The sequence below is a fragment of the Erithacus rubecula genome (genome assembly GCF_903797595.1).
Source record: "Erithacus rubecula genome assembly, chromosome: 3".
Lineage (NCBI taxonomy): Eukaryota > Metazoa > Chordata > Aves > Passeriformes > Muscicapidae > Erithacus > Erithacus rubecula.
Genome location: NC_136689.1, coordinates 65717812 through 65743092, shown reverse-complemented (window position 1 = coordinate 65743092; position 25281 = coordinate 65717812). Strand labels below are relative to the sequence as shown.

At 39.9% G+C, this 25281-nt stretch overlaps 1 protein-coding gene and 1 long non-coding RNA gene across 3 annotated transcripts in view; one reads left to right on the top strand and one right to left on the bottom strand.

The window, feature by feature from the left end:
• CDYL (chromodomain Y like) overlaps positions 1-9555 on the top strand; it is a 104248-nt gene extending 94693 nt beyond the window's left edge. For both annotated transcript variants that reach the window (XM_079299450.1, XM_079299451.1), the window contains 3 exons: positions 2303-2513; positions 6497-6640; positions 7640-9555. In XM_079299450.1, coding sequence (XP_079155576.1) covers positions 2303-2513; positions 6497-6640; positions 7640-7798 — 514 coding nt within the window. In that variant the 3' untranslated portion in view covers positions 7799-9555. The remainder of the gene's footprint in view (positions 1-2302; positions 2514-6496; positions 6641-7639) is intronic.
• A 1038-nt stretch (positions 9556-10593) lies between these two features.
• On the bottom strand, positions 10594-24864 carry LOC306798988. The gene is made up of 4 exons (XR_013773519.1): positions 24824-24864; positions 23134-23271; positions 12253-12341; positions 10594-10816 (listed from the first exon to the last, which is right to left on the bottom strand). It is a non-coding gene; the product is annotated as an uncharacterized lncRNA (long non-coding RNA).
• Positions 24865-25281: the final 417 nt, after the last annotated feature.

Here is a 25281-nt window from a genome sequence, read left to right as displayed (position 1 = left end):
TGATTATAGTTATTTTTATCAAAGGAAATTCTTCAGTCATTTCATGTAAAAGTTGCTTATGCAGTGACTTCAGATGTGGCCAGAAGCTGTTAGCAATTGTGCTTTTATCACTATTTTCATCTGGGCACTTCCAGAAATCTGTTTTTTCACCTAATATTCATTGTTAATAAAATGGGCAAAGGTGACTTAAAAGGTGTATGGACACACACACACCCCTTTCAAATAAGGTATTTTTCAGATATATACTAGAGATGGTCCTCTCTGGGATATTCAGATATGATTAAAATTATCTTAGGTCTCTGGATAGGATGTTTGTATGATGACTTGCTTGAGATGATTCCAGATTTGGATTTGGATTTTTGCATTTAGCTAACTCCATTTACTAGAATGAGTTAAGAGAGTGTGATAACCTTTAGTACTGGATGCAATATAGTAAAATTGTCCTCTTTTGCAGAAATACAAAAATATGTAACACAGATGGGGAGTAAATTTTAAAATTACCTAAGTATGTATTCATACATACATGACTGTTTTTTCCGAAGAAGCTTTTAGAGGCATTACTGTCTGAAAACATAGAAGCATCCATGTTTTTCTGGGTATTGGAACGAATTGTCATTTTTTGTCAGTGAAGATAAAAATATGCATATTTCACCTAATAGCATAGTACCCAGAGCATTATTACCAACCAAAAGAAGGGAGATGAGATGGGGAAGTTTACAGGTGTGTGGTATGGGATAATAGAGCTCTACTATTTATGTTCATATTTTGAAAAGCAGATTTATTTGTTAAGAAAAGCTCCTCAAGGAAGATAAGTAATGCTTTGCCCATCTTCATTTATACCTTATTACTGTCACTTAAAAACACAGGTAAATACCTGCACGTAAACACAGTGAGGACCAAGCAGGGCCGTGGCACAGTTGTGGTGCCCAGGTGAGGAAAGGCTGCAGCCTTATCTGAGAGCTGTGGGACACAAGAGTGTGCCAAAGTGATGTATCAGTGGTGCTTGTAGAGGGGTGTTAAACCTGCACCTGCCCAACTGCTGTGATGTGCTGGGCTGGGAGCAATGCTGGGCTTTTACAGAATCATAAAATGCTTGAGGTTGGAAGGGACATTTGCAGGTTGTCTTGTTCAACCTGCTCAAACAAGGTCACGTAGAGCAGGTTGGCTGGGACCATTTCCTGGGTTTTTTAAGTCTCTCATGACTGAGAGTCACAAACTTGTTGGCTGCCTGTTTGGTCCCCCTCACAGTAAGAAAGTGTTTCCTGCTGTTCAGAGGAAAGCTCCCAGGTTTTAGTTTGTGCCCACCGCCTCAATGGGCACCACTGAAAAGAGCCTGTCTGTGTCCTCTTTCAGGTACTGAAAGAGTACAGGGATACCTTTGAGGTACCAGCAGGTTCCTTTCAGGTATTGTTACACATTGATGAATCCCCCTGAGCCTTCTCAGGGGCTGAACAGGTCCAGCTCACTCACTCCCTGGGTCACCTTGTGGCCCTTTGCCACACCACCTGGAGTCTCCCTTTCACTGAGATGTCCATATGACACTAAGGCTGAGCAGAGGGGCAGGATCAACTCCTGCAACCTCCAGACAATATTCCTCCTAAAGCAGTGCAGGAAACCACTGGCATACTGCCTGCTCAAGTTCAACTTGGTATCCACTGGGAACCCTAGCTCAATTTCTGCCAAGCTGCTTTCCAGCTTGTCTTCCAGCACACATTGATGCCTGGGCTTGTTCCTCCCCAAGCACAATGCTTTGCACTTCCCTTGTTGAGCTTTAGGAGGTTCCTGTCAGCTCATTTCTCCAGCCTGTCAGGTCCCTCTGGATGGCAGCCGAATCCTCTGGTGCATCAGCCTGCTTTTGTATCCTGAGCAAACTTGCTGAGGATATGCTCTGCCCCATCTACCAAATCATCAGTGAAGCTGTTGAACAGTGCTGGACCCATCACTGACCCCATGGGGTGCAGCATTTAAATCACTGGCCTGTGCCATGAATCACCACCCACTGGGCCAGCCATTCTGACATTTTTCAGTCCACCTCACTGTCTGCTCATCCAGCTCATACATCAACAGTTTGACTGTGAAACTCTTAGGAGAGACAGTGCTGAAATCCTCACTCTGTACTCTCTGTAGACAATATCCACCTCTCTCCCCTCATCCACCAAATAACCACCTCACTGTGGAAGGTTATCAGGTTGGGTTTGAAAGTGATGTTACTATGGAGATGAATTTTTATGGAGTTTTCAAGGGCTGGTATATTTTACACTCTGGATATATGTAGTGAGTGCATGTTTCTGTTTCTCTTCAGGAATTTTGTGAATACTTTTATTCAGTTTAAGAAGCCTATCATTGTAGCAGTAAATGGCCCAGCCATTGGACTTGGAGCATCTATATTGCCTCTGTGTGACGTGGTTTGGGCCAACGAGAAGGCCTGGTTTCAGACACCATACACTACTTTTGGACAAAGTCCAGATGGATGTTCATCCCTTACATTCCCTCGGATAATGGGCCTGGCTTCTGTAAGTAGCTTGCAGGGTAGGGGCTGACAGCTTCACAATTCAGTTGGGATAATTTATCCAGTGTGATTTCAAGACGTTTTGCCTTCCTGTGTTGTCTTTTTCTTAATCTTTTTCTTTCTCTCATGAAAACTTTTCATGAGAAGCCACCCTTTATAGCTTTTCTGCTCCATGCTCTTACAACTTACTCTTCACCTGCATGCACGGAACAGAAAGCAAGCATGGGACTTAATCCCACCTTTGACCCTGATGTGTCAGAAGGATCATGTCCTGTGTACCAGGACACACCTCCCCTGCTGCTGCCTCCTGGGGACCAGCCAGGGTGTCTTGTATTCAGCACAGCAGAGCACTGTGACACCAGCCAGGAGCAGTCTTATGCAAAATAACTACTTCAGCTTCCATGCACTCCTAACAAAAAGCTGTTTAAGAATCTCTTACCTATGTTATTTTCATGTTGCTTATTGTTTTTCATGCTGTTCTTTGAAAACTGAGACCTACGTCCCTTTGCAATTCGGATAGTATGTAACAAGTGCTTGTGGCTACACCTCTTTTCCAAAATTGCTGTTTATTTTAAAAGCCACTTTTTCCCCCTAGGTATTTATTGATTTAAAAATATACATATCAGTATATTAAAACACCAGTTTTAAAAGATCTAATAGCTGATTATGTCATATTTGGATTTAGTTATGAGAAGAGAACAGAAAAGGTAACTGAAATAAATTAGCAGTTATAAGAATATCTTTAATATCCTAGCATGTTTCAAACTACTGATTGTTCCTTTCCCTTTTTATTTGGCCATTCATCCATCCATCCATTCCATCCATCCTCGTCCTTTAAAGACTTGTGGTTGTTACTTTTCATTTCTTTAAAAGTTATACAAAAAACACAAGAAGCTCTTCCCTAGTGTAGTCTTTCATGTGTGTTTGTGAATGCTCTCATTCTTAAATATAAAGATTTAAATTGAAAGCTTCCAGTGGTAACAATTCCATAATGATCAGTGCAAAAAGGGGGAAAAAATCCACTGTTTTTGTACTATCCTTGACTCTCTGCAGCATAGCAGTGTCTCTATGGGACAAAGCTGAACTTTACTGAGCACATTTAATGAAAAATGTTCAGAATCCATACTGAAGACGTTGATAAAGAAGCATGCTTGTTGTCTGTAAAAGAGAGAGAGAGGTCAGCAGGAAGATGTTATGAGTGAAATGCAAAACATTCAGGGGAAAAAAATATAAAAAACCAGAATTCATGCCTTTGTATGCATCATAACATTTTCTACAAATGTATCAATTCAGCAGGAGTAGTGCCACCCCTAACTCTTGTCAGTCTTACAATGCAGTGTTGTTAGCTGCAGCTGTGTGAAATGTTCTATTGCAAGACTACTGGAAATATCTTCCATGTGGGGTCAGTCAACTTCTGTGGGCAGGTCTGTCATGGATGGGAGGGGAGGTTTCAAACATTTTCAGCCATGGGTTTATCACAGGAAATTTGAATCCCAAACCTTAGGATTCAAAACTGATACCGTCTTGGAATTACCAAGAATTTTAGAAGTGTCCCTAAACTTGAAAATAATATGTAATAGACATTAAGGTGATGTCTGTATGGGAGGTGTTACTATGTGTCTGCCATGGAGTTCTTGCTCTGGTTGTTTGGTCCTAGATATAAAGCCCAGGAGCTGTGTGATCACACATCACACACTGGCTCTCCTTGCCAGTCCCCAATATGCTTGGCAGGATTTCTTAGCTTTTCTGTCAGTCATGAAGGAAACATGGTTCCTTGTGCTTGGAGTCCCCATCACAGCCAGGATCTGGGCCAGCTGCTCCTGGTCCTAATGCAGGAGAGCTGAGGTGCTCTGTGGCCCTTGGTGCTTGTGCCTTGCACAGAAAAACCCTGGTGAGCCTCAAAAGCTCACTGAAAGAGAATCCAGAGTCCAAGTGAAGATCCTCTGTGGAAGGAGGCATTTTCTACTCAGAGTAGAAAATGAAGGTTGTTGATGAGAATCTTACAGAAATATTTTAATCATACTCATTTCTGTTGCTGAAGTTTCTTGGAAAGTAACTACCAAGCGAGTTAACTTTTACAGCAGGTACAAGTCATGATTCTGATTAAAGCTTCTTTAGCAGTTGGTCTCCAGCAGATGTTATGTATAGATCAAAAGTGAAGATACCAGAGCAAGACATTTCCCTTCAAAATCTGTCAAGTGAGAACATCAATGGCAATGCTCATTTCTTGTGAGATTTTATGCTAATACTGTGCTGTCAGAAATAAGATAACTGCACCATTCTCACCTATGGTGTTTCATGTTCAGGAGAGCTCAGCAGTTGCAACTAAGTTTTGGGTGGGAGGGGAAGAGTTTTCTAGCATTTGTTTGTGTCCTTGCAAAGATTCATATGAAGAATGTAGACCTGACCACTTGGCTTAAATGTTTGCCTCTCCTAACTACTAGTTAGATTGACTTCACATTTTGATATTTCATAGAATTGTTAATTAATTTTTAAATCCTATTGGAAGAATAATTATTCCCCAACTGTGTAGGAAAAAGGATTCCTTTTTAGACAATCATGTGTACATCTTTGATTTTTAGCTAGTATTTCAGGGTGTTATTATTATTCACATACATTCTGAAAAATGAGAAGGAGGAATTAATGAACCTTATACATTTGATATTGTGTTCACAGAAGGCAGAACTATAGGGCATAGAATTTGATCATAGAGCAAGAGATTTGGGTGAATCACAGCTTTCCATAGTAACTGTGAGATGTGCTGATGGCAAAACCAAAGTAAAATATGCTGGGAAACTAGTTGGGTTTTTTCCTTGCGTTCCTAGTGGCTGGCAGTCAGGAAGTAAGCTGTCAGTAGAACTGAGACTTTGTATTTTGTTACAAAGGAACAAATAAGAGACTGCAGTTTCCAAATTGCTTCATGTGTAAAATGGCAATACCAGGAACATGGTAGCACAGCAAATAATTAATTAAGTTAATAATTAATTATTTGAGATCCTTAACTGAAAGTTACTGAAATAATTGCCAAAATTTCCAGTATCAGAAAACGTTAAAAACCTCAGTATTTTTCCCTGAAAAATTATTTTTCTCTCAGTATGTTAACACCTGTCAGGTTTGTATTTTAGAGCAGCCTTATTTCCTGCATTTCAAGAATTCAGTAATGGGTTTGTTTGGATTTTTCAGTGCAAATAAGTAATTATGAAAAAATAACACTGTTTTTTGGGTTTTTTTTTTTTTGAGGTTGTCTACTCTGACTTTTTAATTTCCATTGCCTGTGTCTGTGTAAATGTCATTGCAAACAACTGCAAACTGTATAAAAACTTCACTAAAGCTAGAATTAAAGTGGCTGTAGGAGCTTTAATGGGGAATTTGGTAAATAGTGAAGTGCATGATAATTACAAATCAAAAACATTACAGAACTAGAGAGAGCATCTTGTTGCATAGAAGGTAGTATTCAATTCTATACCTTAAACCATGTGCAAGATCTTTTAAATACTGGGGGTATTTAATAAGACTGCTATATCAAATGATGAAAGGATTTATCAGTTCAGTATTGGACTCTTGAAGAAAATGTAAATGTTTATTTTCTATTAATTTGGTCAGAAATTGAAATACATCATTATAAAGGGCAAGCTGATGTATTCTTTGCTGGTTTACAGATTTGCATTATATCCTATTCCCACATACACAGATAACCAAGTCAGCAATACTGCAAGAAAGCCAGAGCTAACAAACATTCATGGCCAGGAAATGACAAAAGACATTTTCACTTTTAACCATTAATCATGGACATCCACATTTCAATAACTACTGACCTAGTACTGCAACCAGCTGTGGGCCAATATTTTTCTAATTAAAACTTGGAAGAGCTGTAATAAAACTATTTCAAACTGTGCAGGCATTTTTCTTATTTGTTTTGAACATTTTTCCTTTGATGAGTTTTGTCTCATTACATTTCATACCAGAAGTAACTTTCTATCCCTTCAGGCCAATGAAATGTTGTTCAGTGGAAGAAAGCTGACGGCGCAGGAAGCTTGTGCCAAAGGACTCGTCTCCCAAGTGTTCTGGCCAGGAACATTCACACAGGAAGTAATGGTTCGAATTAAAGAACTTGTCACGTGTAATTCAGTTGTAAGTTTCCTTTATCTTCTTCTGTTTTTATGATTAGATGAATAAGAATTAATCTAAGTAGTATTAGATTGCATCTTTTTGTCCTTAACAAAAAAAAAAAAAAAAAGTCTTTTCATGAAACAAGGACTGCATTATACTATAACAATGTTTTGATAGATTTTTATGTATCTTTCTGGTTTGGGGTTTTTTAGGATTCTTTTAAAATTTCTATCTGACTTTTCTTTACTACAGTGTACTGTGGCATTTGATAAGGAATATAAACCAGCACTGTTTTTTTATAATACAATTTGGTATGAACATAGCTGCTGCAGTCCAACTTACTCTAATTGACAATATAAACAGTAGACCTAACATCTGCACAGAAGCACAGAAATCTTGAGTTAGCTTGAGTTCTAATTTAAATTACCAAGGAAATACATACAGTCCTTGACACACTGGACTTTGTACACTACTGGCAGTTGCACAAGATTACCACTATTTGATGCTATCTTAACTTTCTTACAAGGTAAGATGCAGTACAAATTGACTGTTCTGTGCATTAGAAAATTTGGATTTTAAAAGGAAATTATTCATTTTCACAACAGAAAAAATAAATGAGATTTTTTTTTCAGTGTATTTTAAGTGCTCAAGAGATCAAGATCTGGCCAGTTATTAGAGCAGTTTGAGACAATAGTGTTATGATTAGACTTCACTACTATGGACTTGCACTTTCCTGTAGTTACAAAACCTTGTATATAATATTCCTAGTTATTCTATGATTTTTATTATTGTCACACTTCTGTGCACTTTTAAATTGTGCTGGCATTAGGTAAAGGAAATGTTGTGGGATGCCACAAGGAAGACAACTATGAGAAACATTTCTTACAGTATGTCCATTAATTGATAAGGTTAAGTTGATAATCAGCTTCAGGATTTGTCTTCTCTGTTACATGCCCAGAGAAGGACATGGGGTGCTCAGGCAATACTAACCCAACTCCCCCTCTGTTAATTTTGGCCTAGGTACTTGAAGAATCCAAAGCTTTAGTGCGTAACATCATGAAGGTGGACTTGGAACAAGCAAATGAAAAGGAGTGTGAAGTTTTGAAGAAAATCTGGGGCTCAGCACAAGGGATGGACTCAATGTTAAAATATCTGCAGAACAGGATTGATGAATTCTGATGAGATGCCCATGACACTGGAATTGTATTTCTTGGACATCAGGGCAAGCAAACTATGCCCATTTAAAAAAACCTTATATAAACTAACCCCTTGCTCAACTTGGGAACAGGAGTGGACACACACCCCCCCCTCCCCTTTTACTGTCAAGGGGTTTAAAAGTACTGTAGCTCTTAAATTTGAACAAAACTCCTTTCTCCCTGATTGTTACATGCAGATATATACACACACAAGTGTATGTGTGTGCATATATCAATATATGTCTCTTTTATATATATATACATATATATATATATAAAAATGTAATATGTGTGAAAGTGTGTATGTAGACACACACACACAAGGTAAAAAAATGATAGAGTGCACTACCAAACATCTCTTTAAAAGCTCTAGTTTTTGTTATCTTTGGCTAGTACTGTATCAAATAGAGAGTTAATTAAAAAGTGAATGGTGTTGCATTATTTTCTGTGTGGCAGGGAAGTCTGGAGTAGTGCTTTTCTTTTTCATGAGAATACAGAATTGAAACGGGTATTAGCCAGCCCTTGCTTTCTCTGCCCAATGAGTCAGCTTAGAGAAAAGGTGTTGTCTCAGAAGAAGGTTGAAATACCTCAAGTAATGTAACATTCTAAAAGGTTGGGGTAACTAAACCCTCTTGTGCTTAAATCACACATATCCCCAAAAAGAGAGTGTGCTCAGGATGAATGCTAAGGAAACACTCTGTTATCTTTTGGGGGAGAGGTATAGAGGGGTGGGAGGAAGGGGCAGGAGTATGTCTGATTGTTACCCAGACAGATGAAGAAACCACTGTCTCTTAGGGAAGGGGAATGAGGGAGAGCCAGAGGGAAATGGAAGGGGGAAGGAAAAAAAAAAAAAAACAAACAAAAAAACAACACAAAAAAAGCTTGTTTTGCAGTATTAGTGAATCACTGAATATCTTATGTATGAATATCCTAAGTTATAAGTTAGTTTTAGTCGGTTTTTTAAAAGCCTCTCTGGGTTGTTTTCTGTTCGTTTGTTTGGGGGGTTTTTGTTTGTTTATTTCGGTTTTTTTAAATAACTACATAAGTGCTCCTATTGCTGGGTGAAAATACTACTTTATATACAGTTTGGGGTTTGTTTTTGGTTCTTTTTTTCCTATTTGCTGGTTTAATTGATGTATTACACCAAAAATGCATTTTATGTTCATAAATTGTAGGTTCACTTAGAATATATTATTTAATAAGTTAAAATTCTTTTGGCACACTATTAAGTAAAAAAAAACCTCTTTAAAAAAAAAAAACTACCTTATATTAGATGTTTAATGTTCTTTGTCTATGCTTTTTTTATTATATGAAATATACACTATATGCAGTATGGTGTAAAAGAGTGCCCTGTGTAAATAGACCTATTTTGCATTCCTTTCAGGAGTGGTTATTGATTCCTGACTGCAGATATCTATTATTACTTGGGTATCTGTGCTTGCAATTTATTGAATGTATTATGAAGAATGAAAAAGAAATCAAACCTTATTTTTGTACAGTTTTGAACTTTTTACTTGGAACTGACCCACCTCCCCTTCCCAGTGGAGAGCTGTACAGTGTGTAAATCTGCCTTTACCTTGGATTGGTACAGTATTTTTGCATCTGTGGGACCTATTTCTTTGTTCTAGTAGTTTGAACTATATAATAAACTGTACAATCTGTAAAGTTTTTATAGAATAAATATTCAGCTGTAAAAACTGGTTAAATAAAACTAATATTTCTTAACACATTTTAAATGCAGTTCTCTCACAGAGTTGTCTTTTTCAAAGACACTTCCATTCTAATTTTAAAGTTGCTGAAACAAATACTGTAACTTAGAGTCTTTAATATTTATTTTGTTTAAAAAGCTCTTCATTTCCTTCAAATTAAAACTTGAATATTAATTTATTGATGTAAATTTTAAACAAGTTTTCTCTTTCAGGAGGTAAATGGAGAAAGAAGACATAGGGAGTCATTCTACTTTTGAATATTTTGTTAGAGTTGAAACTAATGTTCAGTAAATGCGTTTTTTCAATCTCTTAACAAAGACTGTTTTCCTTACAATAGTGGGGGTTAAGTTAGAATTCCTTGGTTGAATTTGATTTTAGTGAAAAGGAGAAGAAAAGATACCTTTACCTATGAGTGTTGTAATGTTAAACTTGTTGGACTTCAATTTGTATAAAGATTGTTTTGGTGGCACCTCTAAAGCCATAGTGTTCTCATATCTATATATACAGATCTATATATGTATCAGGTGGGGGATTATTTGTGCTTTCTTTAAACATGGAAGAACTGGTACAGTGAAGATGTAGAATTAAATCAGTTAAAAGTACAGGCACTTCAACTGAAAAAATAATTCTACTTCATTCACTTTGTGTTGCTATCAGTCAGGCTGTTGTGCTGCCTACAGTTTGCATGATAAAATGTGAATAATTTTTTTACTTTAAATTTCTGTTTGACTGGAAAAATCTTTCGGGCCACTTCCTATTCACTGTCAGTAACTAACTCGACACTATTAGCAAATTATGTTCTCATGCACAAATAGTAGACACCTTTTGTCTGTACACTGGGCTACAGGAATACTGTTTCTTCAGGAAAATACCATCCCATTCTTTTCAGTATGGGTCAGTAAATATCTTTTGATACATGTGAAGTTTACAGTCAAGTCTAGTTCAGTCTCTGCAAAGCCATCATAAAGACAGGAACATTACAGACTTCTAACAACAAGCAAGAAAACCTGAGAGGTCATAAAAATTGACTTTGAGTGTTTTCAAAGCTTTTCTTGGCAGAACAGACAGGTCTTTGTTGGGCCTGATTCACTGCTGCTGCTTGTACTCTTTTACATAAATTCGCAGTACTGCACAGATTACCTAACCTGAAGCATCAGATTTAGGCTCTGATGATGGAATCCAATCAAAGTCACAAATGTTCTCCTAGGTATATGCAAATTCTGCAGCCAGCATTTCTTCTAAAGCTCCAGACTTGGGGTCACAGGCTCTTCTGTGTTAATTCTAGTGTGAATCTGGAGGATTTTGGATTAGCACAACTTCTTAAAATCATATGTAATGCAATAACTTAGTATCTTCCTAAATAATTGCCAAGAACTTCCACAGGACTCTTTTTTTTTTTTTTGTTTTGTTGTTGTTTTTTTGGTTTTTTGGGGTTTTTTTTTGTTTGTTTTGTTTTGGTTTTTTTTGTTTAATAATAAAAAGTTTCCTCCTTCAGGCTTGAAGGCAGATCTTCCGTTTGGGTGCCAGTCAATGGCTAGCAGAATTAGGAATAATGGTTAGGGTTAGGGAACATAAAATATATAAAATTCACCTAGTTTTAGCCTTGCTCATTTCTGACCCCTGCATCTACTGTCAAGACTATTTGTTATCCTAATTGTAACTGCTACATTATTTGCTTAATGTTCTATTCTATCACATCTAAATTTATTTTTGGAAGTACATAAGGGAACTTTTCTCCTGCTGAGCAAATAGCAGCAGAGATCCATGGGCTCAAGGTACTTGGAGCTGTTTGAAAGCCACCTGTGTGTGCTTAGTCCCACCTTCTGCTGATGCATATTTTGAGCAAAAATCAGAGCAAGGTCTTAACTTGTTTTAATCTACAACATTTTGGGGTAATCTGAAGATCTAAACCTGGCTGTAGATTTTTTTTCTGTGTTCACACTCCCTAATTTGCATGAATTTGAAGCAGTTCCTCTGAGCAAGTTCTCTCCTGGATTGACAGCATTGCTAAGAGATTCAGAAGCTGCACAATTATTATTATGGAAAAAAGAGGAATTAAATTACCTGTTTCGGTAGATTAATTTCCTTAAGTTTGGGATACTTGAAAAGAATAGAAAAAGCACATAATACTGAGCTCTAAATTGCTTATCTTTACAGAGATAGAGTTCATACTTTACCCAAACAGTGGATAAAATAGGACTTCAACCCATTAGGGAATGAGGCAGCAAATAAAACATTTCTGGTCAAATGGACAGGTAAAATTTGCTTCAACAAATGGAGCCAATGCTCTACCTAGGTTTGTTGCTGGAAGTTAAGGCACTTTCACATTCATCTGGGAGTAGGAGGAGGGAGGAAATGCCTCAACTCAATTACAGTTGGCCACCTAATTTTCCATCCTAAGGAACTGCCAGTAGCTGTCAACACAGACTGTAACAGAGCTTGCAACAGGCAGAGTTGGCAACCTTCAGTCATGCAGCACTGGAGCTCAGTTCTGCTGGAGATGGCATGCTGGTGAATTTGCCTTTCCAAGGAAAGAAGTATCTAGAAGGAGAGCACCTGTATAGTGCAAGATCATGGTCCTGCCTTGTCCTGCCCCTCAGATTTCTCTAGAAAATATTTCCCTCACAGCTCTCTGCATTTTCTTTCCTTACTCAGAGAGGATATGACTGAAGTGATGAAGCTTCCTAACAAACAAACTCCAAATATAATTCTCTCTTGAGGTGCTCACAGGATGAAAAGGGGTTTGATGGGTGAAGATACTGAAGTATGATGCAAAATGAGAACATGGTGATGAAATTCTGGTCCTCCTCATCCCTCCTGCACAGAGTAAAATACAACAAATAAGCAGAATTAGAAACCACCAAAAAACTGTGTGTAGTAAGTAAAAGGAGCTACAGAAAATAGAAGAGTGGCAGCCATTCTCCCTGAAGTCTTCATTGTTATTGTTCTCAATTCTGGCAGAGGTACAGTTGACAGGAACACCAGGTGCATGTAGACCTGTTCCACACAGGCTGGAGGACATTATCAGTACCTGTGTCTAAACTCAGATTTTAAGTCTCAGGCCCTGGTCCTCATAGGGAACTGGAACCACTCCTGGAAGGACAACACAGAGAAGGGATGGCCCAGGCAGGATCTCACCAATGTAAATAAACTCCCAGTGGGCAGTTTATCTGGAGGATGGAGCCAGGCCCTTTCCAGTGGCAGCACTGGAGCAGTGGGCACACACTGCAGCACAGGAGGCTCCCTCTGAACAGCAGGGACACTTACTTAGTGTCAGACTGATTTGAGTGCTGCCACAGCAGCATTGGAGGTACTCAAACTTCTGGACATGGGTGGACAGCTCATGGTGGGTGGCACCAGATGACTGCCAGAGGTTCCTTCCAGCTTCTGCCATGCTGCAAAAAAAACCAAACACCAACTTCCATTCATTTTCCAGCTCTGCAGTCATCATGACAAACTTCCTCTCTGGCTTAGATTGCAGTCATCAAGCTCTGGATCACTGCAGCCTTTAGTCTTTGAGAACCCACCTTCTGCAGGATGATACCAAATCACCCAGAGAATGCATAAGTAGAGATCAACTCACAGGAATGAGCTCAAATAATTTCAGTAAAATGGGTCATCTTTTACCCTGCCTTGAAAAAACATCAAGAAAAGTTATTAATTCAAAGAAAAATTTATTTCCTTTAGGATAAAAAGGATTGCAATACTTAACCAAAACAAATTCATACCTTATACCTGAAACACTGGTTTGGCCTCAGCAATTCCTTGAAATTTTGCATTTTCTTCCAAATTCTGCCTCAGTCATTGAAGTTGAACAGTTTCCCAGGCATGGCAGTCATGCAGAAACAGAACCATGTGGACTATCCAAGAAGAAGGCAGTGTGAGCCTTTGGAGCCACTCTATCTCATCTGTACATGTCATCTGGGTATAACTAACTAAACACTCACTATAGAGCAACTGTGCAACTCTACAGGGTGAGAAGCCCACTCACAATGTTCTAGGAAACCAGTATTTCCTAGATGCTGCTTTCCAGGACTCATAACCCTCTCCAGCAAAATATTCTGACTGCCAGACCAAAGTATATGATTTGTCTCAGTAGGAAAAGGCTCTCGCTGAGGCCACCCCCACAGTCCTGTGCTGAGTAAACCTGCTACTGATAGTAGCAACTTCTGTGAAATAAGATGCTGCTCCTTGCAAATACAAAATACTTGGAATTGACTGAGCTTGCCGAGGTGGGCTGAGATCTTTGACCAAACAATATTACTGAAAAACCAAAATAAATCTAAAACCACCTGCTATGCCAGGAATAACCAAAACAAACACTTCTGCAGAAATCAGATTGTACTGTGTGATGTAAAGTAAAAATGACAACATTATATAGTTTTCTTTCCATGTTCAAATGTCAAAACCTGTAATGGTCCCCTATTTCTTTCTTTCTCTCCACTGTACACACACACACACACACACACACCTCTCCTGCCTTTATGCTCAGAAAGATGGGTGGGGGTTTAAGCTGGAAACTTGATAAACCCACAACGTACATGCTGGAAGCATTATTTTGGATGCTAAATAACAGTTAACAAAATTAAAACAGTGCAAAACTGGGAGTTCTTAAACTGAATGATCCCTTGTGTCAAAGGAATCAAAATAAGAAAACAAAGGGAAGCCACTGTGGTCACCAGAAGTTGTTCTGCTTGGTTTTTGGTCGGCTTCTCAGGGCCAATCATATGGCTCTGCAATTTTAACTTTGTTATCTCAAGAACTGGGCTGCAGCACCCACAGAAGGATTTCTGAAGACAGTATTATACCATATCTAAGAATAATTGAAGTCACACATTAATGTTAATGTTAATTAATTAACATTAATGAATGTTTCTGAAGGAATTGCATGGTGGCAGAAAATTTCATTCTGGATGGAGATAAAACAAGTCCATGCATCCAAGGGAAGAGAAAGAAAAATGGTCTTGACATGAATTTTCTTGAAGAAAAATAAACCATACCATTATCTGATGGAGGAACCAGGGACAAGAATTCCATAATCTTTTGGACATTTTGGATAACCTCTTTCAGCTCATAAGAGCAGGTTTAGTTTGCCCTCATAAATATCTGAAGTAATTGATATTAGTCTGTGAGGCAGCAGAATTGGCTCCAATGCCTTCAAAAGAAGACCTTTGCAAATTGCTAATCCTAATGAAGTAAACCAGGAAATCTCTCACAACTCACTCTCAGAAAAAACCCTTAAAAATAATTCAGATTCCTGATCATTCTGAAAGGTCCTGGCACAAGAAGATAGGCTACTGCATTTAATACCTGAAAAAGATACAGCCCCAAGGTCTGCAGTTCAGGTTCTCTACAATGGATACCCCCATGGTCACACCAGCCATTCAGATGAAGGCAAATGTACATTTTCATTCATTCCAATAATTTACATTCTGCTATGGGTTTAGTAGGTTTGATCAGCAAACAGATTTTTCACAGATATTAAACAGTTTAAACTGAACAAGAGATGTGGCACATCTAGACAGTTCTGGACACACAAGGATTAAAACTACAGTGTTGCCACTGAGCTGGGACAGGACCTGAGGGAATGGCCTGAAGTTGTGTCAGGGGAGGCTTACACTGGATATTAGAAAAGGTTTTGCACCCAGAGGGTGGTTGGGCACTGGGACAGGGCAGTGGTCACAGCACCAACCCTGGCAGAGCTCAAGGATCATTTGGACAGTGTCTTCAGGCCCATGGTGTGACTCTTGGGGTGTCCTGTGCAGGACAGGAGTTGGACTTCATGAGTTGGAGTTGGACTTCCAGCTCAGGATGTTCTGTGATTCTAAGCAATACAGTAATCTGTAGTGCTAACAGATATAAAATAATTAAATGAGTCATATAAAAATTGTCCAGAAGTTCCTGACAGTGTCTGGTTGGCTGAAAACAAATGAGACCACAAATCCTCAGCAGAGTTTTGTGTCCCAAAAAGATGGTTTGAACACAGGAAATTCCCTGATGGACAGTATCTGGCTAGCACTACACAACAACCCAACACAGCATCATTATTTCCCATCTCTGACTTTCCTGGAGCTCCAGTAAATTCATCCTGGTGAAGAAGAGCAGCTGCACCAGCAGCAGAGGTGCATTATCAGAGCACACAGCCTGGCAGCACCAGTGAGATATGCACTGGATTTCCCCTCCAGGCTCCCACCCCAAACTGAAACCTGACATGCAGGATGAAGGAGAATCAGAGCATCCCACCCCAAACCCACATGTGACACAGGAAAGAGGCGCTGCAGGGATGACAGCCAAGATTAAGGATCCTCTGCAGCCCTTGCTCCTATCAGGCACAGCAGGGGCTCTGGATGTGCCTCACTTGACCCTGCAAATCACTGATGGTGAAAGAGCAGAGTGCAGCCCTGCTCCACTTACAGACCTGCCCGCTCTCCCCACCAGATCCAGGCACTATCAGCACCTCACAGGCTTGATCCCAGCTCACACCAGCAATGCCAAACTGCACCTTCCAATGTGCTCTCCCTGATAACCAAAGCCACCCACAGCTACACCCTGGATGTGGAAAGGAGCTTTCCAGGAGCCTGGCAGAAGTGGGTGATTCTTCTGGAGAATGTGAGGCAAGAGTGCAACAAGTGCTGCCCTACCCCAGGCACCTTTAGACCATGGTGCTTGCAGCCCAAATTCTGCTGGGTGGCCAACATCTGCTGCCAGCTCTTTCTCTTTAATTCATGTTTTGTGGAGGGGCATCAGAATACCCTGGAAACCTTCACTGAGCAGCTGCCACAGAAACAGGCTCATAAATAAGGGATGATGCAAATGCCAAAGCCTCTCAGCCTTCAAATTCAAAATATATTTAGCAATTCTGCTTTGAACGATAAAATTAAAAAGCCCAGAGCACTGTGGGTCTCCCAGCAGCAAGACCTCACTTTGTAGGCTGGAGATTTGATCCTGTGGAGTGACACTCTGGCTTGTTGCTGCCTCTGACAGGATCACATTTATCAGGGAGCTGGAGGGCCCTCTGCGACTCTGTGTCTCTGTGGGAACCCCTCAGGGGAAAATCAGGGTCTCCTCAGAACTGACAGGAAAATTTAAGACTTCCTCAAAGAAGAAAAGAAGCAAGGCAGAAGAAATCCAAGGGAAGAAGTGGAACTATTCCTAACAATCATGATAATTGCAGTTTTGTAAGTTAGGCTGGCTGGGTGCCCAGAATGGGTAAGAAAACCCCAAACCAGTTTAACTGACAAGCATAAAACCATTTGCACAGCCCTGCAGCAAAGTAAAATGACCTCCAACTTCCAAAAATTCTCACTTACAGATTTTCCCTCATATCTATTTTTTTTATTTGAGCAAATTAATGAACCTAGGCTTTAAAACAGTAGTGAAGTTTCATATTTCTGACAGTAACCATGAGATTTAGACACACAATTGTCAGTAAAAACAAGCAGGAAATAAATCATGCTCAAATGTTTAAAATCCCCTATTTAAAATATGTTTATGATACATAATAAGCCAACTGCACACACCCAGTGCATAATATTCAGTAGTCAAATATTTATTCTGCATAGATAACTTACCCAATAATTTTACAGGTTTTTGTCCATCATAAGAATTTTAGCTACATTTTTGTCTCTAATGTTCTTTTTCAAATGTTTCACTAACAAGTCATCCAATTTCCTTTGCATCATGACAAATTTAGATTCAGTTTCATCTTCCTGCCACAAAGGCCTACCATTGCAGCAGTACAATTTCTGAATTCAACACTTGTGAAAATAAGAAATGTTCACAAAATTGCAGACCAAGGCATCCTGGCACAGCTTCAGAAGCTTCACTTCAAAGGTTCTTGGTGCAAGATTATGTAAGATGGGGAAACTTTCACAAGGATTTCCAGCAACTCTAGAGGTGGATATCAGGCACCCTCCTTGATATCCTCTGTGGTAAACAAAAGAACATTTTTTTTTAAGAGAAGGGGGAACAGTGATATTATTTTGAACTGATATTTGATCTGCACAGGCTTTTCCTGCCTAGAAAGAGACAATTCATATTTATTTAGCAGGAACTACACATCCCCTGATTGAATCATACAAAATACAGAATTATAAGAAATGGGGTCCCTCAGGGTTACTGAGGGAAGAGGCAGGAGCCACATGGAAGAGGAGCCCCCACAGGGCTGGGCACGACATTCTTCCTCATCTTTTGGATCAGTACAGTGTCTGCCCATGGATTTAACCCCTCCATCCCTCTCTGCTGTACATCCTTTATCCAATCAACCCTTGAAGCAGAACTTCACCAACCCTCAGAGCAGCTTTCGACAAAGACAAAATGTAAAAACTTTCCCAGCTGAAGAGTACAGCAATATCTGGAAAAGGAGCAGGGGTGCTGGAGGAAGCCTGGCACTTTTCTGGTTTGAGCTCCCAAAGCTGCTGCTACACAACATTAAAGAAACTGAGACATTTACTCTTAATTTCCCATTCACACTGACATGAAGTAGGCCTTGGGTACTGTTGGCTACAGTCCACCCAAAATTATATTTACTACCTAAATTTAATAAGTTTATCTTTTCTAATGATAATTTTGTATCAGGAGAGAATAACCAACCCCTCAGGATCCAGTTCCTCTTTCCTTGAGCCTTTGTAATATACTGGTTCCTCAGCCCTTGATGCCAGCTCCCCACATGCTCAGAATGACATAAATCACAATTGTATCTAATCTGCATCTTTTCTAATAAAAACAAAGCTCATTTCTCTCCTAACATTATGCCAGCATTCATCCTTGATGTCCCCTGGAGCTGCATCCGATTCATAGCAGAGTGCAAAAATGACTGGAGCACAATCTTTGGTTGCCTTTATTCAAACCCTTCAGTCTGTTTTGCTGTTATCCATCTTTCCCACAAACCGAACTCGATGCCTGCTAGCACAATGCACAGTACTCTGGCTCAGGACTCGCTGTTTATTCTGCTCTGGACACGTCTCTTTCCCTGCCCCCAGCATCTCTGTGCTTTATTTATTCTGCTGACTTGTGCCAAGTGCTGAAGTCACAGTCTGAGTTTTTCAGTTAACTCGTATCCCTACCTCTTTTTCTTATTGCCTTTCCTCACAAACATTATCAGGCTTGAATAGCTCAGTCTTTTTCATAGCTCTCATATATTTACATTATGGACAACTGTAGCTTCTTTGCCTCCTTCTCATAAAAACCTGGCAGCTCACAGTCCTTATGCATTTGCATATCACCTGGGATAATCTGGATCTCACAGTGACATGGGGGTTAAGAAATATGAAGCTTATTTTGGCTCTGTTGTGATTCTGAATCCTAGCAGCCAACTTGCTTCTTTCAAAATGCCATTTTTCAACAAAACCCACAGGCTTTTAGACCCTAATTCATCCCAAAAAATATGTTCAGATGAACAGGCTCCAGCCAGCTCTCACTCGCCATGAAGCCAACACACTAATAGAGCTCCATCTTTGCTTTCAAAAACCTCATGACAGGATAATTAACTTAATAGTCCAGACTTCTCTTGGGTCAGCTTCAATTCCCTTCCCAGAAAACTTCCCCAGGCTCTTGACAGTATCTTGAAACTGGTTTTCACTGTCTCACACTGTTACTGCTCTTGACAGTCTGTTTCAGGATTTTCCCATGTAGTAACCTTTTCCATCACCAAGGCAAGATGTAAATTGCATCAAGTCCAGATGCCATTGAATGAGAAGGAAAACAAGGAGTGATGGATGCCCTTGGTATTCCCCAGTACTTCCAGAACCTGGTAAAGAGGCCATTATCCTGCTGGCATCAACACCCTCACAACAGCTACAGGGACACAACTCCACAGGATGCTTGTCCAACTGCAGCTCCATGGGGCAAAGACATTTCTGATCCTTCTTTAAAAAGGCCAATCAAGTTTAAAAGCACTGGATTGGGTGAAACATACTGCATTTCCCTCTTCTGCAGTCTCCCTTTGGTAAGAGCAAAACATTTTGCAGAGTTTTGATACTCTTCTCCATAACCTTTTTTTTTTTTTTTTTTTTTTTTAAAGGAAGCCCCAGAAGGCAAAGATTGTCTCTTTTTACACATTAGTACTGCACTGGACATGCTGCTCTAGCAGGCTATGGCATTTCATGTCCAGTATGAGAACTGATTTGAAATTGGGCTCACAAGTTGCACTGTTTCACTCTAAATGTGCTACTACCTACAGTGAATCCTTCCCTGAGAACATCCAGAAAGTTCATGCAGGAAGTGTTTAGACAGCAGAAATAAAACTTATACCCTCTGCAATAAAACTGACTGTAGGAATTTCAAATTATAGACACAGGGAAACATCTGTGGAGAAAAAAAAAAAAAAAAAAGAAAAAAGAAAAAAAAAGGCAAACTGAAGACAAGCAAAGCCAAGAGAAACTAAAGTTCACAAGAAGCTGCTACTTATTTCTACTTCTAAATGGAAGCAGGATTCTTTGACAAATCTGATTCCAGAAAACTATGCCCCAACTCAGGGTCACACAGAAGAATTCAGACCTGAGAGGACTCATCTCTAGGGGCTGCTGTCACCAGATGATGCCACCCACAGCAGTAAGCAGTTATAAGCCTGCATGCTTGCAGGTGGATCTACAAAAATGTTTAAATGCCTTTCATAGGCAATTATCAAGAGGCTTTTTTTCTTGCCATAGTTGTACAAGGTCAAGAAACCAAAAGAGTTTGTACAACACCAATCAGCTACTTGACTTTTTTTTTTTTTTTACACATTCTCCTTTATTTGTAGATGTTCTCTTAGAACAGGGCAGTATCTCATCTCATTTGATTGTGAATTGAATAAACTTAAACATCTCAGAGGTATTTGGCATGGTAACCTATTTGTTTATTAGGAAGAAGAAAACCAGGTTCTTACCAAATTTGGGGCTGTGGAAGAACCTGAGAGTTCTTTATACATACTGCAATCAACTATCAACATTCTGTTCTCTTGTGACCACGAGACTCTCAGATTGTTTGGAGATGGGTTTTGAGAGAAACACATTGGAGCCTCATCTTATGCCTGTAAAATACTATATATGTCTTTCTAGATTATTAGTGAAAAGATTCAAGGCAAAATTTTTCATGTTTAATCTTTGTCCAAGACAAATTTCTAATTTCATTTTCTTTTTTATCCTTTTAGACTTCTTGGAATTCAGTGGTAAAAAGGAGGCCAATCCCAACCCCTTTATAGTGGTAGCTGTATGAGCTGCACACCTTAGGACCCTGAGGTGCTTCTACCACATCCTCACAAGCTACAGGGACAAGTACCTATGGCATTTGGGACAAAGTCTGGTGCATGAAGCCATTTCTGTGTTATTGAAAAAGCTTCAGCCAAACATCCATTGTATGTTACCATTGCAGTTTTCAACTTCTAGAAACAGATGTGAATCCAGGAGGACTTGAACTTCCTGAACCAACTCACCAGTGCATACTGGAGTAAGACAAGAAAGAGCTGCTCCAGATTATGAAGCATCAAAGCAGCCCTGCATGGGGCAAGCCTACCTTCTGTCATGTTAAAGACATTTTCTTCACAGTTCACTGCTCTAGATGTCCTTTAGCATATAATTCATTTGATCCAGCCACGAAACCTCACATTCCACTGAAACTGAGCAGCAACTCCACTCTGAGCCCCCAGAAAGGAAAAGTCAGCACAGACTGTCATTCACAAAAGAAACAAATCTGTAGAATAAAAATTGGCTTTTCCACCTGGTCTGCCAACACCAGTGAAGAGTTTTGCCTAGAGCTTGTGTGCTTTCTTGCATGGAAGTGTCATGGCTGTGCTCCAAGGCCCCACTTCCATAGGAGCTGCACGAGAGGTTCCCACGGTCAACAATACCTCAGGGACTGGAAAGAAAGCTACAGGAATTCTTCATTATTTAAAAAAGCACTCACTTCTCTTCAAGGGAAGGCAGAGAGGAGAGAGGTTCCCATGAAAAGCAACAGGGGTGAGGTTGGGCTGGAAGCCCTTTTGAAGCCACATCTTATATCACTTCCTGAAAACGTGTCCAACCCCTGCTGAATCTTGCCCCTCTAAATCTTTGTTGCAAGGCACGGAGCTCTGATTTCACTCTAATTTAATGGGAAGCTTAATGTCTAAATGTTTTGAGTGTTGCTTGGGGAATAGCAAAGAAAGCCTGGCAGCAAGAAGTAGAGAAAAAGGGAAAGAAAAAAAATTAAGTCTCTGACCCTTTGAGAAATCAGGGAACCAAAAAAGCATCCTACTGATTCTGCAAAGTTTAAGGGACTTCTATCAACAGGGATCAAAACTTGGCTCCTAAACCTCATGTATAATCCCCAAAATAAAGGTCTGGCTGCTTCCCACCAAATGCATCAATTTTTGCCTAGATCACATGGAACTGACATGCTTATAATGGGAGCCATAATTAATAGTGTTTCAGCAAAACAATGCTTGGGAATATCTCTCTGCCTGACTGAAAGCTAAGTCCTACAGCTAAAAATCCCAGCCTTCCTCTCAGGGAGAGCAGAACAATGAATCTTGCTGCAGAGTGACATATTCCAGGCAATTACAAGAGCTGCAGACCTCAAAGTCACACTCTGAGCATGACTGGAACATAAATAGATTAGCAAGTGCCAAGGACTGCTCTTCCTCCTGATTCACAAAGCATGTTCCCACTTTGCTTTTGATGCCTTTAATGATGCACAACCACTCTTTCAATAAGAAAAGCCATTTCACATTTTTATAAATATCCCAAATGCTCCGTGTTACCCTTAGTTACTCTTCATCCCTCCGTTCCCTGCGATGCTGCTGATTAAATGGAGCCATGTTTTTCCAGCACATTGCAGCCTTGCCTTAAAGCAGAGTAAACCCCATCCCACTTCCTTCACTCACATCACCCTCCAGGCAGGTAAAGGTAGGACTTGCTTTGCCCTGAAGCCCTGGTCAAAACCACCTCGGCTCTGATCAGCAGTCTTCAGAGGAACGTGGATATGGCCAGCACCAATTCCAGGTTCTGAGGTAAATCCTGTGAACACTAAATGGTAACCTGTGGCTCTCTCAGAGTGCTCTGCAAAGCAAGGAGCATCTCTGAGGCTGTTGCATTGATGGGGAAGTGTCAGAGCAGCACAGAACTGCAGAGCTATTTGTAGAAGGTCAGCCAGCAATTTGTTACCAGGGCTACAAGTAAAATCCAGAGGTCTCTATCACTGCACTTCAGGCACGCTTCTCTTTCTATCTCAAAATGTCTGTCCTCATGTTCTGTCCCACAACCCCCCAAAAAACAAAAAATCCAAACAAAAACCCTCCAGCAGTGCAGGCAGCACTAGAATCCACAAGAGCCCTGTAATCCTTCACACTGTCTCCCAGCTAGTGTAGGTAGCTTGCTGCTCAGCACTCCCACTTTCTGCACCTCTGCTCTGAGAAGAGGAAATGCACTTTGTGAGACCCAGTGTCCAGCCTGAAGGCTGTCGATGCCATTGGGGAATTAATAGTCACAAATAAACACCAAATTGGTCTGCTTTTTAAAAGTCTTCAAAACTCTGTAGGGATTGCTGCTTTTTACAGATATATTCTGAGGATGCTTATATAATTTTAAATACTTAATTAATGGAATTTACAAACCCATACACTGAATTCTAAATGCCAGCTATTCCTACTGACCTTTAAGATCAGTGCAGGCACAGAGGTTCCACGAGTTTCAGACTGAGACTCTGAAGTATTTAACATGAGAGATGCAAGTCATGCCATCCTGAAGAGCAGCACAGACGTCAGTGACACCAGGAACACACCACCACCTTCCTGTCAAATCAGTCACAAGTACATGACATGGCATTTAAGTCAATTATAGGAAAGCAAATTATCCCCAACGATCTCAAAGCTCAAAAAGATGTGAGTGCTTTAAATCATTTTATGGGGCTACACCACCTTGTTCTGACTGGGAGAGCTAAAGATGGATTTAGTATTTAACTAAAAAACAGGGACAAGGACCAATGTAACACTGCTGGGTTTTGTGTCTGCTCTGCAAAAGCTGACCATTTAAATTCTTCATTCCCTTCAATAACAAAGAAGAAAACTCACTTCATAAAAATAGGAATTGGCATTGTCCAAACGACAGAGTAGTGCCCAGTTCGTTAAGGATTTTATTCCATGCCAAACTACAAAAACTTTTGAAAATTGCCATGCAATAGCACTAGCTTCCTGTAGAGTCTCAAGATAAAGCCTTTTAAAAATGCATACTTCTGGCAGCCCTGAATAAAATCTTCAACAGTACAAAATTATAAATACTTGTCTTCATGATAAATCCATGAATGTGCTGTTATTCAATGGTAACCACACAATAAAACTCAATCCCTTTGCATTCTCAGTAACCCTACTAATAGACAATGCAGAAAGACTCTTGGTATCTACAGAACCTGGACATCTGCCTTCAGCATTAACAGCGATAATATTAATAAAAATATTTATCTATCTTTCACAGTGGGGTGGGGAGGGTGCAGAACAGCCTCTTCCACTGCCTAGGATATTCTTCAATTGCCCAAGTCAAACACATCCGTATTCTAATAACTAAATTGTTCTAAGAAAGCCAGCTAAAAAGAAACTTTAATTAGCCAAGGCTCCCTGCTCTTTGCTTTCTGGAAAGCTGAAAACTCAAAGTCACTTTAGCTCCCCCCCTTTTGCTCCGGTACACAGCTGCATTAAAATAAGTACTGTTCAGTACTGCTGGAAGCTCCTTCCAAGGGTGAAACAGAGGCCACTGCTTTATAAAAAGTTGCCTTATAGTAGATATTTCTAAAGTTCTCGTTACTATTCAGAAGGTGGTGGTTATTTAATAGCCTGCTAATTTAATTAGTCTCCAGTTTTGGTCTTTAAGATTCACTGTGTGAATAAAAATGATAAAGAGAAGAAGTTCAAGCATGTTCCAGTGTAGCTGCCGCATTAAGACAGAGTCAATTGCACGCTGTAATTAACAGCATCAGAGGAACTATAATCTAGTAGCTAGAGTACTGGACTAGCTACAAAAAGCCTTCATTTTAATCCCAGATCAGCCACTGATTTGCCTTGCACCTCCCATGAGAGGGGGAAGAGAAACACCCCTGCGTTCTCCTTTTCCTTTATCTTTTGTCTGTCTTCCCATTTCTTTTTGTTCTAGCTGTAGCAGGGGCACTCCCTGCATGAGCAAATCTCCCCCGAGGCTCTGCAGCATTGGGTGATTTCTAATTGCAATTAACAGCAACATCAACAGAATCCGACCTATCTCAAGATCGCTGTAAATTTTCGGCATTTCTATAATTTCTCTATAAACCAAAGAGAAGCAGCCTGTAGCAATGAATAACAAAAGCACACAACTTACTTCCAACAAGAGCATTATGGTCCATCTTCGTGAAACCTTCCTTATTCCCATAATTGCTATGCAAACCCCAGGCAGATGAGACGTGAACTTGGATTTTCCCCCATCCAAATTTATATATCGACTAGCCTCTCCAAAATGGGTATTTCCCAGTAAACGACAGCATGATGCAACCAGAAGAGAGCTCATGTTTCTCTTTCATTAAGCTCTGTCACCTCCTTTTCAAGCTGCCTTAGATGAGCACAGGTTTTTTCTCTCCTGCATTCCCCAAACTCCACTTGAGTCAAGTCTTTCTGTTTTCCTACTGCAACCACAACAGCTCTGGAATCTGAGAAATTCCTCTTTCACATCCTTATCTCTAACTTTTCTCAGAGTTTCCTCGTGCTAATATTCCTTTCCTCGCACAACCATCAGTGGTGGTGCTATCACCATGATCAGTCTCCCACTCTTCCTAGAGGGAA